Source organism: Megalops cyprinoides, chromosome 7 (assembly GCF_013368585.1).
Source record: "Megalops cyprinoides isolate fMegCyp1 chromosome 7, fMegCyp1.pri, whole genome shotgun sequence".
Classification (NCBI taxonomy): domain Eukaryota; kingdom Metazoa; phylum Chordata; class Actinopteri; order Elopiformes; family Megalopidae; genus Megalops; species Megalops cyprinoides.
The window spans coordinates 21,068,132-21,085,164 of record NC_050589.1 but is presented as its reverse complement, the minus strand read 5'-3'; the positions used below and the strand labels follow the sequence as shown (position 1 = coordinate 21,085,164).

Sequence of the window (17,033 nt, the reverse complement as noted above, 5' to 3'; positions counted from 1 at the left end):
GTCTGATATCCTCACTCATTCATACGGAATTCAGGCAAATCACCAGCCAGATTAGAGCAGATTATCATAGGATTTTTGGAGGAATGTCGTTTGTAGGATGTGCCCAAACATGGCTCCTGACCCCCTGGCTGGTTACTCACGCAGAGCTCCATCGTGCAGGATGGCGGAGATACTGCAGATGAGCTGGGTGCACATCTCGGCCAGTGCCGGCATGGGCGTGATCATGAACGAGTCCAGGCACATGTAGCGCACCATCTCCTCCCGCCGGTGCTGTGCCGCCGGGTCGTTGCCTTGGAAACCAGGCAGCTCCGTGTATTTGGGGATCAGCACCAGCTGTGGGGGGTTTGGTGAAAAAACGAAGAGTAATTGGGAGGGAAATCTAACAGAGGTGGGTGCCATTTATCTTCAACTCTCCACCAGGGTTACTGTGGTCCTTGAGAGCTGCAGTTAATCCTTTTTTCCAGCTCTATTTTTAACACTTACAGTCAAAAAAGGGGAAGGGACTGAATAAAGCTGAATAGTAAAGACAGCGATTAATTGTATACTGTGCCCTTAAGAACAGGACTGAACAGCTGCGCTCCACATCCAAGCGCGAATTCCGAACCAATATTTAACATGAACTTCTGCATCCGACCAGTAGGTGGCGACATTTCACTGTGCTATTTTACCCACGGTGGGTGTTTCTTCACAAATGATATTTGGTTGCATTCGATTTTTTTTTCAGGAAGTTAGTCTTCTGTAGACGTGCATCACAAAAGTTGAATATTTTGTATACAGAATCCCCATTGTTGCGATGACTTACGGAGTCTATCAGGATGAAAGCAGTCAGGTGCCTGTGGGAGACCCCATGGCGCTGGAAACGGATCGCCACCACATAGCGATTGTTGGGCTCAAAACAGAAAGGCCTCGGCATCTGAACATACCTGTAAGAGCATAAACTTCTAACTATCTACAGGAACATGTCACCTTTATCCAACAAAATCAACATCAAGGAAAACTGAACCATTTATAAAATGAGAAATAGAGAGTGATGTAACCTGTGACTTTCTACTTCCATTGGGGTTGGAGGAGAGTTCAGTGCTGCATGTGGGCTTTGATGGAGCCGCAGAATCACATCAGCAGTACCACTTTCCCCCAACAGCCGCAGCCACAACCTAAAAGTATCCCCTCTAACACAAGTCACAGGACTCAACACAAGCCAAAGGGCTGCGAAAATCACAGGATCAGCACAAGTCATAGGATCCCTGCCCCCCAGTGCTTATCGCATATCAGATGAGGTGAGACCTAACACAACAGTGACCCCCGGCCCTTCCAGGCCACACAGGCAGGTGGTAGTGACCAGCACAAGGGAGCAGCCAGGGCCTCTATTCAGCCACTAATGAGGGGAGGACAGAGATAAATTACGGATTTTCTATTCGGTGCTCTCCCTAGAAGCAACTCCTTCTCCTCTTCCTTTAACATTTAAACAAGCTCTGAAGGGGGTGGGAGTAGCCACACATATGAGCTTCTGTAACCTCCCCAAGAGGGCACAGGGAGGACAGTGTTTAAGTGCCCCCCTCCTCCATTACAAGCAAATCTACTTTCAGTTTCACTTTCACATGCTTAAGAAAAGGTGCTTTGCTAACAGGCCTTAACACCATATGCACATGTGGTCTGACTGGTGTCAATGGAATTTACCTCATATGATTGGATTCAAGATTGAATGCAGTTTCTCTCAGTCTAGAACATGAATTTAATTCTGAGGTGGACCTGAGACTGCACAATGTCCTCAGAGCAAGGAGTGTCATGTGAACACTTTGGCCAATCAGATAGAGTGTAAAACCTGTTTATATGGACGACTTTCGTATTCCGGTAGAAAGAGAGAATGTGTTTTGCAGAGAGCATCACTTTTTCAATCCTTATTTAATGGGATTTTTGTATGTTTTGCTTTCATTCTTAATTGTTCCTTTATTTTATTTAAAAACAAGGAATATGCAAACAAGGAATATGAAAAGCGCCATGGCCAGTCAGATGCATTTGGAGGATTTAGCCCGTGATATTAAAATGGATTATTCCTTCAGTGAGGAGATTTTGAAAAATGCATTTTTTTGTTCAGCTCCAAAATTAGTGTCCAGGAATAGTTTCCAGTTTGGCTTCTGAAGTGTTTAAACACCCCCCACTCTCACCTTAAAAGCTCCCTTGATTAGGCCACTGGAAAAGGGCACCTATGTTCCACTGCTCCTCAAAACCATATCCTATAATTTAAACACTCAACATCTCCGTGCTTGTCACTAAATCGCTTTTTCACATGGCACAGTGCGAGTACAGCCTGCACCAGAACAGCGGTTTAGACAACCACCTCTCAGCTATCATTTTAAAATCAGAATAATTACAATGTGTGAAGTGCGCCAAATAGCCCTCGAGTGCTCTCCTGCCCTCACTGGGCTGCCTGTATGCCTTCTGACCATCTCTCCATGTTTTGGGTCTGGTAATTGGTTCTGGCTGAAGGAGGTCAGCGGTGTGGACAGCAATTAAGTGGGACCCTGGCCTCCAGAGAATCACATGGTGGTTCGGAGGCTTTGAGATGTGGTTATTTTGGGAAGGAACTCCTGTTTGCCAATCTTGGCATGACTTGGCTGGAGCTGAGGCGCCAGAGAGCAGCCAGTCGGACAAGCAGCCCTGAACAGAGAGGCCTTATTAAGGTTACACCCTTTCATTCAGGGGAGAGGCTGTTAGACAGTGGAAGTGAAACCTGAGCTTCAGGGGATTTTGAGTTCAGTCCAGTAAGCATGACAATGCTTAGATATATGCACTTTTCTCTGGACTACACGATCATTCATTTGAAACCCAGGGGCAACACATCATTGTTGACCATGAGTGAAGTTCTTTACCTAAGCAGTGAAGCAACTGAGGTGGTGTTGACACATCAAAAAACATGACAGCAACAAGCACAGAATTCACAATGGAATACATGATGTAGTGTAAAGGAAGGGCAAATAGGAAGTGCTTTCATTCTCAAGGTTATTTACATGCTTTAACTCAAAACTTTCACACACTGAGGTCTGGGGAAGCCAAACAGGCACCTGATAGAATTTGCACCTCTGTCAAATCATTATTCTCTCTTATCTATCTGGCCCCTGTTTATCTGAAATGTGCCCTCATGCAGGCTATTAATCCTGTGTGAACTTTTCTGCTTTCACCTTTTTATGCTGATCTGTCGTGGAAGCATAACATGCAGCTGTGTGATATTAGAGGCTAAACAAATCTAAAATTTACTATGCTGTTCTTCTGTGCACCTGCCCAGCAGTGATACCATTCAGTCCAGTTCACCTAGGAAATTTGTAGCCCTTTGGAGTTTTGACATGAAAAGCAGAACAAAATTGGAGCTAGTTGGTATATCTGGAATTGTAATAGAACATCTCTTCTATGTACTGTACAATCATGGAAGCACAAGCTAATGTCCTTGCTGAGTAGTTTATTAGCTACACACACACTCACACACTTGCACACAAGCACGCATGCACAAACACACACACACACACACAAACACACACACTTCCACAGCACAGTACCTTCCATGATGAGGCAGAATGACAGTGTACATCTGCTCGGTGGGCAGCACATTCCCACAGCGTGAGCTGGTAGGCAGCAGCAGGGAGGTGATGCTGACAATGGCCTCCCAGTCCTCTGTGGACTGAGAGAAACAGGAGCAGAGAGGGGCACTATCAGCTTCAGGGGGCCACGGTACCAAACACTGACACCACGACCCGTGGTTACACTTGGGTAAGTGTGCAATATTTTTCTACAAATGTGTTTCTCTTCATCCTCAGAGGGTGCTGAGGTATGACTGCTGACTTCCAAGTCATCCAGAAAAAGCCGACCCTCTGTAAGGGTTTAGGAATATCCCACAAATAATTTACACCGCAGTAGATGTACCTCTGGCTCGTATCTGATCATGATGTCATACTCCATAGCGAATGGGATGTTGTCGATAGTGAAGACGAGTCCGGCACCATCTTTGACCCTGGCAAATCCCGGGCCAGTCCAGGTGACCATTTGACCAGGAGCCCTCTCCCTGTGAACACTCTTCGCATCCGGCTAAAAAACATACACACACACACATACAGACAGCGTTACTGAAACATGTCAAACCCAAACACATCTCACAAACATACACCAAACACACACAAGCACACACAAATAGAACACTGACACTGGAACTACACCTCATCTCTTAGTATGAGCTGGGTAACACATGAAAACATTACTCTTACTGCCAGGGGGAGATTGCCTTTTGGCCACACCTTCCTTCATTGGTAATAGTGTGGCTTTGGGGTGAGTCATTTCAATTCATGTTTCACAATAATAAACAATATTGACTGCTCTTATTCCCAAATAATCTACAGTTCTCTTGATGACAAATATTGTTACTTTGTATAAAGTAAAAAGTGCAGCAGAATAGGAAACAATGGTGTTGATCAAAAGCCTATAATAAATAGTTCTTTGACGTTGTCCAGGTCTTGTCAAGAGAGTGCTAATGGCTTCCCACTATTTGCTAAATAATAAAGGAAACTGCACTGTCCTTTCCTACAGCATGTGATAAATTGTCTATTTCTGACACTCTTGCCTTTTAAGCTGCCTACAGTAGCAATTTGTCTTGTCATACTTATGAGTAAAACGCCTTAAAATTCCATGTTAGACATCCCTTAGATGAGGCTCTCACAGACCGAGGCAGAAAAAAATGGCTGGAGGGCTTGTCTGAACACCTGTGTTCTCACAGCTTGTTGTTGCTTCACACAAGATTCCTCCTGTCAGCCTAAGGAGGCTGCCAAATTTCCGACTGGCATTAATTAATCTGTGTTTTGTGGGCATTTCCAGCATCCCAGGCCCTCCTATCTCTGCACCTGTCTCTGAGGGAACTATGGGATTTAGCTGTTACCTGGGAAACATTCTTGTGTTTGTGTTATTTTAAGGCTGCACTGAAATCGCTAATTAACTTCGAAAATTACAAAAAAGGGAAGAGACACAGGAGGGACACGGAGTGCAATTTAGTGGAGCCTTTTAGAATGAGGTCATTTATTTTACATCATTTACTTTGGTTGCTATGGACATTTTTTGGAAGTAAGGATGTCTTGCTGGGCTGAGTGAGTGAAAGAGAAAGAGAGAGCATTACCGTCTGTTGCAGCTGGCGGATACGTCTCAGTGCTGCCCTCTGCTGCTGTGCAGCAGCGATACGGCGATGACGCCGGTGTCTTCGCAGCTGGTTGTTGAGGTGCTCAACACAGTCAGTCTCAGCCTGGGGTCTCGCCCGTCCCTGAGAGAGTTGAGACACATAGATAAAGCTCTGTTGTACAGTACAGTTTTGCTCACCAGAAGATGCAGCAAGAAGTATACTTTTGGTGAGTGCTTATACTTGTATATGCTTACAGTAAGTAACCTCTCACACAGGCACAAAAAGTTGGGACAAGTAAAAATTGTGTGTCTGCTGTTTAGGGAATTCTATGTGACCCTTTTATCCACTGTTAGTTCTTGGCCCACACACACACACGCGCGTATGTTCTTGTGTGTATCTGTGCCAAGAACACACGTGCTTATGTTAACAATGTTCACAATGCTCGGCACGTGAACATTTATTTAAAGCATTTTCTAGTTTTCTGTTCATCCAGAGCTGCCATTTTTGTGTAAGATACTCATGACTCTGGGCTTTGAGCGAGGCACACAGGTTATCTCTGCCTGTGTGAGCAGCCATGGCTGCTTTGGACAGAGAGAGAAAGAGACAGTGAGAGAGAGGGTAGAGAGGGTGGGAGACAGGAACAGAGACAGATAAAAGGAGGTGGCCAGTGATTTGACGCTTCGCTGGTCCCCAATAGTTCTCCCATTGTGGGTCCACTGAAGCACTGACTAAACCCCCACCTCAATGAGCTGGGGCCGTGGCAGAGAACGTCAGCATGAGGAGAACAACAGTCCTGCAGGAAGAGGCACATTCACCCCCGCTGCTCCCCAGCAGGGTGCTGCTACCGCTTCACAGGGACATGCCGTCCTCAATGAGGGCACTCTCAGGGTCCACTGTCCACCACGAAAACCGTCCTAACCAAAGACGACTTGTTTAATTACAAAACATACTATCTCATGTGCTTTCCTTTTTTATATGGAAATTGGCCCCTGAAGACATTCAAAGAGTGGGGACATTAAAATAGACGCTAGAAAGACTGACTTGTTTTTGCTCTGATTTAAATCAAGGTCTAGGTTATATAAAGTCAATAAATTGCTCTCGAACTGCGCTCTCATGAATATTCTTGAGCACAGAGATACAGTGGTGTTCAGCGGTGGTTTTCATGCTAAACTTTTCACGAACTGGTTGTTCATGTGACAGATCATAAAGAGTTTGCTATCCTGTAGTTTGACACTGCTGGCCTCTCTCCTAAAGGCTCAAATGTTGGCAAGAAGATAATCCTGTAGCCATGGCACATGGCCAGAGACAGAGCAGTATTTATCCGAAACTTCTTAGACTTTGTGTACCTGAGCTGTGTATGTGCATGCAGATGCTTTTGTGTGTGTGTGTGTGTGTGTGTGTGTGTGTGTGTGTGTCTGTCTGTCTGTCTGTGTAGAAGGATGGGGCATGTAATAATGTGTGAACACATACAGCATGTATATATGTCTGTATATGTAAGTGTGCGTGTGTGTGTGTGCACATGTGCATCTGTACATGTTAGTGGATGTGTGCACACATGTTGGAGCGTGAGTGTGTCTGCATGCAACAGCGTGTGTTCCATATCCCTGAGAGTGCATGGTGGGCAGTGCTAATTCCCTCTGACAGGCTGGCATCTCCACATTTCTCAGATCTTTTTCTGGGTCACTTCAGACCTGGGACCATGTCATGACTGTATGCTTAGTGCGGCCCCTGCAGTGAAAGCACTGTCTATACCTGCTGCTCCAGCCAGACAGACTCTTTCTTATGCTATTTGTACAAATAGTACATACTATAGAATAAATACACATATTATTAAAAAACTTACTGCAGTCTCAGTCTACACATATATCCCACAGCAAAATGTTGTAATCGCTATGTGATAGGGCTTTAAATATATACTTGTCTTCCAGATGACAACATATCTTCTGCATCATCTATTCTTGTGGTTAGAATGTGTATAGTGTAAAGATAGCCTTATTTATTCATTTTAGGGATGACTTACAACTTTTAATATAGAATAATTTATATGGCTCCATTTTTATTGTGCAATTGAGTTTAGTAACAACAGCACAGTCAGATGATAAAATAACAGCCTAAGGTGAATACAACAACACTATCCACCTTAGGGATTCAGCACCTCCAGATTCAGATCCAGAACACACATCTTTAACCACTATACACAAGCTGCTCTCGAAATGCCAACAACAAGTTGCACAATGGAAATTCCTTTTTCATTTTAATTTTTTTTTTTCGCCCGGTTGTTTGGACTTGCAGGAGCGAGATACGAGGGGGACAGGAAAGGGGCAGAGAAATTAGGCTGCCGTTGTTGTGTCCCGGGCCGTGCCGCAGCTTGCCCGGCCCCACCCGGCGCTGGGCAGGTGAGAGGGGGAGTCAGCGAGGTGGGATGCGCCCCTGTGCGGGTGCAGGTTCGCGAGGGAACAGGTCCGCCCACAGATCGCGCCGGTGGATAGGAAGCAGTGCGTGAGGCTCCCATCCGCCTTGCCATCGCCTCCTCTCACCGCTCAGGCCTGATGTCTATCTAGCACAACTACTGCCTGCCACTCACAACCAGGAACAGGGGCCCCTCACACAGCAAGAAAATCGGCTGGGAAAAGCTAACCCGAGCAAGTGAACACCATATGAGGGCTGCTGTATTTTCATGTATGGCTAGATGAGTACGAAATTACTCACGTGAAGCCTGGTCATTTTCAAACCCCCCAGTGCATTGGGAACAGCAGCAGCTCAGACTACTTGGGCAGAAAACTCTTGTTCTGTATCATATTAGATGCATTTTGTACTCTTTTTACAGACAATTCTGCACTTTTTAGGTCACTCTGGATAGGACCATCTGCTCAATGATGAAAAAGGTAACGCAAATGTTTCACAGAAGCAGGTGCACCACCATAGCAAATTCATTTCACTGAATTAATACTGGTAATCATCTTCTTTCAGATGTGTTAGCCCTCTAGCATCCTTGAGCATCCTACTCTCTATCTGTGAGTAAAGTATTTCTTTAAATCATTCCAGAAGAAAGATGTCCACACCCACATTACCGTGGCCCTCTCCACTACACCAGTAGCTGCCTCCGGAGGACCTTTACTCACTGGTAGAGCAGGATCATCAGGGGAGTGGCCCACAGCATCTTCAGCCTCATATGTGTAGAAGTCCAGGGCGGCACAGAAGTACCCAGGCTGGACATCTGCACACTGCCGTCCAATAAGATGGGGCCGACAGTCACACTGCCCATTCTCCATCACGCACCTGCATACAGACACACGCACAGGTACTGATGGCCGTGCCTAGCTCTGTCTGTGCCAATTACTGACCTGCTGTGTGCAGGCATATATTAAATTATATATTTGTTTGAAAAATCATACATCGAGGTGCATTTATAAGCACTACAGTGCGGCATCTTACACATTCTGTAGTCCAGCTAGATGTTTTTCAGTTGGAGTAGCAGGGGTAAAACTCTTAACCAGTGTGACAGCCTGATATTGCTCAAGTTCATTTCCTGGTAATTTTATCCATGGCAGTACTACATCCCCCCCAGACCACTAACCCTGGATCAGTTTCAGCTTATTACATTCAAATACAATAATTGGATTTGGAATTGGGGTTGTTACCGAGGTCCTGGAATGGTCATTAGAGGCAGAAAGTACAGTACATGTAATTACTCCTCCACAGCCCAGCCCTGACTCAGCAGGTGTTTCATACCTGTTGCTGTAGGCTCCCCCGAAGTCACAGTCACAGGGCCGGCATCCTGAGAGGTCATTGCTAAGCCCCCAGTACTCTGGCTGTTGGTTGGCAATAAAGAGAGGTTAGCATTAGATTAGGGTATTCTTGCTGAAAGATATACAGTGTAGAGTGTTCCTAAAGCCTATACTTTTTAGTGCGGAAGGGGGTAGCCCTGCTTATCCACCAGGACACTGCAGTCAGGAAGAGCCGTAACTCTTGCAACACATGCTGATGGTCAGTGTGGATTCTAAAGGAGAATCTTACCAGACACTGGTTGCAGTAGCGGCCTGTGACATATCTCTTGCAGGAGCAGTCCCCGCTGATCTGATCACACGGTGACCCCATCATTATAATCCCTCGGTGGTCACAGTTGCAGGCTGGAATCACATACAGTTACATGAGTTCTATATACGCGACCATTCCAATGCACCTCAAAAGCAGAGGAATGACGCATACAGTTGTGACAAACATCCTCTGCTAAAGCTACCACATCAGCATGCAGATGCAAATTATGACATTCATTTTCATATCATAAAATATGTCCAGGATTCACAGTATACATACTAATCTTGTTCACCACATTCTACCACATATACTATATAAAAAAAGACACAGTACAGAACAACACAGCTCAGTGTTACCAAAGTCATATGCACATTTAGTATCGGATATAATGTGCATTCAGAAAACATGCGCTCACAAATGGTCCCTCTCCAAACATGTCTCCTTTAGCCCCACAACTCACCTTGGCAGCCCTGGGGGTCGTTTTGGCTGAGACCGAAGAAGCCCTCCTTGCAGTAGTCACAGCGAGTGCCCTTCACGTTCTGCTTGCAGCGACACTGACCCGCAATCATACCCATGTCCAGGTCTGTGTGACTGTCACACACCCCTCCCTCCAAGGAGCCCACCGGGTCACAGTCGCACGCTGAGTGGCAGAGACAAAAGAGAGGCACAAGGGAGAAAGAAAGAGAGAAAGGAGGGGAAGTACAGAGAGTGAATGAACAGAAGTGTAGAAAGAGAGAGAGAGAGATAAGTGAACCTGGGACATGTTAACATGTCCACCATCTGGGATGTTTTAATGCAGGACACTCACGGACACAGGCAGCGGGGTCTCGGATGTCCCTGGCTGGGTCCTGGTAGTAGAAGGGCTTGCACATCTCACAGTTGCGGCCCATGGTGTTGTGAAGGCAGTCATCACAGACGCCACCGCTAGTATTCCCTGTGGCCAGGTACACCGCCATGTCGAAGTGGCACTGGTTGGAATGGCCATTGCAGTTGCATTCTGGGAAAACATAAGGTGAAAAAATTTAAGGTTGCACCTCAGTATAGGAGGACTATTTGAATGTCAACAGAATTCTACATAATTATAATATTCATAAAATATACAATATACAGAAAAGTCAGTATTAGATCAAGCTTAACACTAAAAGTGTCTATACTGGCCCAGTCTATACAGCATTAAGGCTTCTCTCCTGAGAGTTGTATTTTAACACTGTCAGAATTATACTCACACCATTTGTTGTGAAAAATTAACACTTGCCAACAAAAGTTTGTGTTGTTTTCCCTTAACACTTACATGGAGAGTTAATCAACACCATGTCACCATGTCAATTCCTATTAGTTAGGCATATAGTGACATTCCAGAGTGTGACCTCCTTCACTTTGGTCATGACAGCATGTTGTGCCATTACTATATCAGTAGTATTAGTACTTAAATTTAAGAAAATGTTTCTTATTAAGCATTTACACTCCTCCAATGATCAACCTCTATCTTGGGAATAACTGTTGCTACTATTTATAGGGAATAATAGACCTTTCCAGTTATGTTCAGCAACAGTAAAGCCATTTGCAATGCACTATGGTGGCCAACACACCAGGAAACAAACAGTTACCAACAAAAATAAAGGGTCAAATCTGGGAAAAAATGTGTTATATACAGATTAGTTATAATACAGTGTACATAATAAGAACTAATATCAACATGTTTAAATGAACAACAGGAAAACAACACAATTTCCAGGTAATTATGCCAACTAGCTGGAACTCTATTTGCTCTATTCTATTTGCTTCTTTGCCCACCTTAAATGATCAGCCTTAAATCCATCAATCAAATTCACCCTCAGCGGGCAATGAATTATATTTTCTACAGGGTTCGGATTACAGGGGGGATCGGACCCCGCCAAAAGAGGTAAAAACAACAGTTTGGGGGGCGGGGGGGTCGAAACATTTATATATCCTTCTTACCTGTAATTGTAAATATTACAATTTATTTCCCATATTCATGCCTGGTGGAATCTTGTAATATGATTTCAGACACCCCTAAAGTGGACCACACTTTGTAATATTTACAATTACTAAATACTAAATATTAAATATTAATATTAAAATTTCTATTAATCAGACAGTAATGCCATAACAGGCATCTAATGAGACATTAAGCAAAGGTGATGCAAGGTAATGCATAAAAAGCAAGGTAATGGTGAATAACTCAAGACAGATAGTGAGACAGAAAAAGAAGATACCTTCATGAGAAGATGAAATGAGAGAAGACAGAATGAATAACATCATTTAGAATGCAAGCTGAAATCTTGAAAGAGTGCATGAGAGGAGAGAGGAGAGGGGTTGCAGTGGCCGTACCCCTGCAGGTGTGAGGGTCGTCCGATTCAGCTGGTCTCCAGGGCAGGTCGTTGTGAAAGTCTCTGCAGCGTTCGCAGTTCAGGCCCTCCGTGTTGTGCTTACACACACAGCGCCCGTGGATCTACCGAGAGGTAACGTCCGGCATGAACCCAGAGTGAAAAAAGCTAAAAACAAACACCCCCAAAGACACTATTTCTACTGTTACCTTTAGCCACAGCACAACTGTCATTTACAATACGGAGACCATCAGCAAATATGACACTCCTTTTTTTGGTGATGCCTAATTTGCTATCATCATGTTACGTTAATGCCATTTAGCAGACGCTCTTATCCAGAGCGAATCACACAGTCTACAACTTTTGCATGTTATCCATTCATACAGCTGGATATTTTACTGAGGCAATTGTGGGTTGTACCTTGCCCAAGGGTACACCTGTACTGTTGTTTCTGCCTGCCTCAATTGCTGTCTCTGGGCTCTTTCATCTTGCTAAAATTCAAATCATAGAAGTGAAAAAAGACGCATGACTGGAAAACATGCTTGTGTTTGCATCCGCACACGCAGCACTACCCACCATGCCAGCCTCTCGGGTGGTGATGCCGGGTATGGGGGCGCATTCAGAGGCGTGTCCGTAGCAGAAGCAGCTGCCCCGCACCACCAGCTCGTAGAGGGAGTAGTAGTACTTCTGCAGGACATCCGATCGGGAATCCAGCAGGTCATCCCCCAGCGTGTTCAGCTTGGTGAAGTTAATGCGCAGGTTGGTGATCCGGAGCAACTCTGGGGTTTGTTTAGGGGGGGTGAAGGAGAAATGGGAGGATGAGGGGGTGAGGGTTTGAAAATTTATTCTTGCAATGAATGAAGCAGTGACTGACCCTTGAGGAAAATTCTCTATAAAACACCACATGTGCTTGATGAACTGCCTGAGTCTGTCGTTGTGAAGCCATGCTTTAAAAGGCTTACAGAAAATTCCAGTTCCCATGCTGTATTAGAAATAAGTAATGTAAAATAATGACAGTATCTGGTAATCTCACCATAACTTTGATGTTTCTTGATTGTTTGTGAATTCTAGTCAACTTCCCTGTTCTTCAATAATTCTCTCACCTTGAATTTGAAGACTGTAGGGGTCTTTGACATCAATAGCAGGGTCAAGCACTTTATAAATGACCTGGGAGAGTGACAGTGAAAGAGTGAGAGAGAGGGAAAAAAACAATAATGTAATCTTTACCACACACACATAACCATGTGACAGTGAAGCAGAATTCCACTCCAAGCTATACTGCTCACCTCGCCCAGGGTGGACGGTTCAATGTCAGAGTAGCGCTCCTCACAGATGACATCATCAATGTGCCTCAGGGCATGAGCCGGCACGCCAGGGAACATCTTGGTGCAGTTATAAGAGAAGTAGCGGTAGGGTTTCCAGGAATGCCCAAAATCCGCAGAGCGCTCTATCAGCATGGCGGCAGGCCGAAAGGTCTGTGGGGGTAATTCAGAGTAGGAGCAAATGTGGTCATTACTGAACCCTTGGTAGATTTGTGGTTGGGCTAATCTAACTGTCAGTGTTTTGAGTTTTGTTCTGCTAGCAAGGTCAGTGACAGGAATCTGTTTTTGCTATTTTAAAGACATGAGCTAAAGATTCATGAAAATACATCCATGAAAAACTTGCCATGATTACCCACCCAACAGCACAATGCCAACATTCTAGACTCTGGGGGGCCATGGGTTAAAGCAAACTATAGTTAAACTCAAAGGAAGAAAGGTGCTTAAGATGCTTAATTCCAGCTGCTCCAGCTAATTCTGCTTTGTAGCGCACATGCAAATGAAGTAAAATGAATAAAATTATATATTATTGGTACCACTAGCCGCTGTGAGTTCTGCTCTGCACATAAAATGATGGAATGATGAACAATGGAATGGAAAGGAATGGAGTGGGCTGGAGCTTGCACCTTGCAGAGAGAGAGCAGATCACACACGCACCTTAAACTTCATGATGAGGTGTGTGAAGTGGAATTCCGCCTCCAGATTCAACCTTAGACTCACATTCTCCTCTCCTGCGGAGGAGGAGAGATGCAGAGAAAATCAAGCTCCCCAATGTCTCCAGAGACAGAAAAGACAGAAATAAGCCTTGGCTTTACTGTGTTACCCTTTTTTTAAATGTATGGTGCTGTTTTGGATACCTCAGCAGAGGTGTATCTTTTTTTTAAGATGAAATTGTCAAATACAATCAATCAATCGATAAAAATAAGTTAAATGCCATTATAAGACTGTATCTTATAGGTCATATAAGATATGACTTGTCTGACACAGGCTAAAGATGAGAGGAGTAGGTAGTAAAAGCACAAACAGCCACAAACACACTCACCGCTGACAGACTGCCACCAGGTAAGCTCCCCAGTACTGTCCTCAAGGTAGATGACGTTTTCCACACGATGGCTATTCTTGTTCCAGTAAGGGTCATAGGGCCTTTGTGAGTCACACGCAAAGCACTTGTCTGCCCCCTACCACAAACCACGAAAATAATCATCATTTCAATTATCATCATCATTTCTATTATCTGCAATAACACTACGTCATTTGTGTGTCATTAACAAGACAAGTGCGGCGGGGGGAGGGGGTCCATTAAGAAAATTACACATATTTGAGAAATAATGCAGTAGGCCTAAGAATTCATGTCCTAGGGACTGAAACTACTACTGGCTGCTTGGTTGCCAATGGTAACCAGAAATGTGGGTCGGGCACACATGCAAGTCACAAAGGGAGCTGGATCGTGGCCTGAGCAGCAGCAGCTCAGCCTTCCAGATTATGGCTGTAATTATAATGGATCAGAATGAGGAACAGTGAGAAGGCAAAGCGCTTTTCTAAGCTAGTTTGTTGTCATGGGGGACAAGTTTCCAATAGCAACCCTGAATGCAAGGCTCAGAGGAGAAAACTGGAGAAAAACAAGGAAAGGTTTCTGTGCACAAGTGAATTGAAACATCTGTCCTCATTGTGTGGCTAATAAGAGTACTTTCAGCTCTTGCAATCATAACTCTCTCTGTCTCTACATCCCCCTCTATACCACTCTCACTCAATCTAGGTCAATTATTGGCCAAGCCCCATTCAACACACTGGCCATCAGTTCTGAAAAATAGCAATACTATAATTTTGCAACATGTACAGTGCAAATAAATCTCTCATGAAGGACTAGCTATTCAAACTGAGCAAGAACCCATATATCTCATGGACACAGAAGTAACAATTATAAAATATTTTACTGCTGCACCTAAAAATCTTAATTTCTAAGACTCAAAGGGAGAAGTATAAAATTTGGTTTGGCACAGAAATGATATTTAGAATTTAGATTTATTAGATTAATATTTAGATATTTAGAAGTGGAATATTTTAAGCCACATGTGCTATCCTTCCAACCCCACTGCAAATCAGCTACAGTTACAGCTTTAGTTCCAGTCCATCAGCTGGATTTTTTCAAGGCTAGCGAGAGACACTCAAGAACCCCTCTGAAAAGATGTGAAAATAAGCACTCAACAGTAAGATTATTAAAGTTTAGCCCTGTAAGGCGATTTTGAGCTACACGGAAGTGGCTCAGTGGAGACTTCACACTGAGGGCTTTACAGAACAAAAAAAAAGTGTCACGTTCTGAAAAGTTGGCAGACGAATCAAATCCAGCATTTCAACAAAATCCTTTAAGGCCAAGAGGAACAGGCACCACAAGACTGCCCGCCTCTTGCATTAACGGGTTGCTTTCTTCATTACAAATCTGAAATGCGACAAACTTTGAGACAAAATGAAGTTGCAAAAAAAAGGATAAAACATGACATGGTTTCATTGAACTGGAAGTAGAGACAAGAACCAGGGAAGGCTGGGCCCTTTAACATACATGGGTGATTGTGAGATTGATGATTCAGAGACAACAGACATAGTCACTGTTTGCTCAACTACTGTACGCCCATCCCGATTGTGAAACAAAACACATGTATATATCATCACTTGTCATGCGAAAGGTACAGGAGGGGATACAGCGTGCATGCTGTGCACCCGGGACCCTTCGGGAGCACAAAAGCAAACAGGCAAATGAATGGACGTCCCTTTACAAAGCCAGCCGCCCACACCCATGGCAAATAGACTGAGAAACCAACACGAGACAGTCTGGCTCCTACTGAGAGCACTTTTTCCGATGAGGTACGAGCTACGATGTTTGGAAAGCACAACTACAAAACCATGTTAAATCACAATAATTTACAAAAAAGTAAAGGAACACACTAAACCTGTCAAGTCTGACAGACAGCTATTGTAATAAGGTGCAAGCAACATAATACACTCATAAAGCTGTCAAATAAGGCTGAGAGGAGTCACGGTGGTATTTTAGTTTTGTCTCCCTCTTGGAGAGCTGCCTGTGTGGCGGCCTGGGCTGGTGGGCATGGAAACTAGAAATTAGGTTCAGGCTCAGTCCTGCTTCTCTGAGAGAAGTCAAAAAGCAATGACCCTGACTCAACAAACATTCTCATTCACAGGAGAAAAAAGAACAGAAGACCTCGTTTTAAGTACCTAAAGCCTTACGTAAAGGCTACCTCCCAGTGTACCTGGTGTTACAGAAGATGCCCGTGTCCATTTGACAATAACACCTGCCATTCTGTGCCAGATCTGGGCAAGTCTCTGCAAGGCTGGTTTCTGGGCTGGGGCAGGAGAAAACTGAGAGGGACCCTATTTATAGGCTGATAATGGGAGATTTCACATCAGCATTACTGAATATAAATGTATGTACATCAATGTGCCTGTTTGTGCCTTTATACTCTAAATGTGCGTTGGTGTGCATGTTCACAGTCCAAGGTTTCTCACCTGCAGGTGGCTGACGATGCAGTAGCTTTCAGGACCATGCAGGCCGCAGGTGGAGGTGGCAGTCAGGTTGACAGCTCGGCCAATGAGGAGGTTACCTGTTGCTGGGTAACAGCTGCCCTCTGTGCATCCCTGAGGACCCGAAGGCAGGTCTTGAGCCACTGCAGCGAGAGCTGAGGAGGAGAGAATGGGAAGAGCTGCTCCATGACATGGGTAAAGTAATGCAATGTACAGCACAAAGCCCTTATCTGTTCCCCTTAATCAGGGATTGCTGAGTAAAGCAGTATTTCCTTGAAAAGCCCCTAACCAGCTTATCAGGTATCAGCTATCAAGAATGTCTGAGGTATTTTTAACTTGATTTTGTCTAAAAAATCTATTAAATGAGACAAGACAGAGGTTTTGAAAAAGGCAGACAGGCGTAAAAATGTGAGACTACTTTGCTGGCCTCTTCTTGCTGGGCATGATAAAATGGGGAAGTATCTTCCAAAGAACTCTCTCAGCAAGTGGGTGAATAAGTGAATAAGTCAGTCAGTGTGTCTGTCAGTGGGGGACCGTACAAGTTCTAGTGCTGCTTCCTCCACCTACAGAGATATGTTTCAGGCTACAGAGGTTCCCCTCTAATTCCATGTCTCAGTAAGCACCAAGTGACTGTACTAAAACCTC

At 44.4% G+C, this 17,033-nt stretch overlaps 1 protein-coding gene across 1 annotated transcript in view; it reads right to left on the bottom strand.

The window, feature by feature from the left end:
- lamb2l (laminin, beta 2-like) overlaps positions 1–17,033 on the bottom strand; it is a 44,981-nt gene that overhangs the window by 11,581 nt on the left and 16,367 nt on the right. Inside the window, exons 3-19 of the mRNA XM_036532632.1 lie at positions 16,374–16,543; positions 13,900–14,035; positions 13,515–13,588; positions 12,825–13,013; positions 12,642–12,705; positions 12,115–12,317; positions 11,543–11,663; positions 9,999–10,187; positions 9,651–9,830; positions 9,170–9,282; positions 8,885–8,964; positions 8,275–8,431; positions 5,153–5,293; positions 3,916–4,077; positions 3,552–3,673; positions 803–923; positions 141–333 (exon numbers count right to left, since the gene is read on the bottom strand). Of these exons, the coding sequence (XP_036388525.1) occupies positions 141–333; positions 803–923; positions 3,552–3,673; positions 3,916–4,077; positions 5,153–5,293; positions 8,275–8,431; positions 8,885–8,964; positions 9,170–9,282; positions 9,651–9,830; positions 9,999–10,187; positions 11,543–11,663; positions 12,115–12,317; positions 12,642–12,705; positions 12,825–13,013; positions 13,515–13,588; positions 13,900–14,035; positions 16,374–16,543 (2,415 nt within the window). The remainder of the gene's footprint in view (positions 1–140; positions 334–802; positions 924–3,551; positions 3,674–3,915; positions 4,078–5,152; positions 5,294–8,274; positions 8,432–8,884; positions 8,965–9,169; positions 9,283–9,650; positions 9,831–9,998; positions 10,188–11,542; positions 11,664–12,114; positions 12,318–12,641; positions 12,706–12,824; positions 13,014–13,514; positions 13,589–13,899; positions 14,036–16,373; positions 16,544–17,033) is intronic.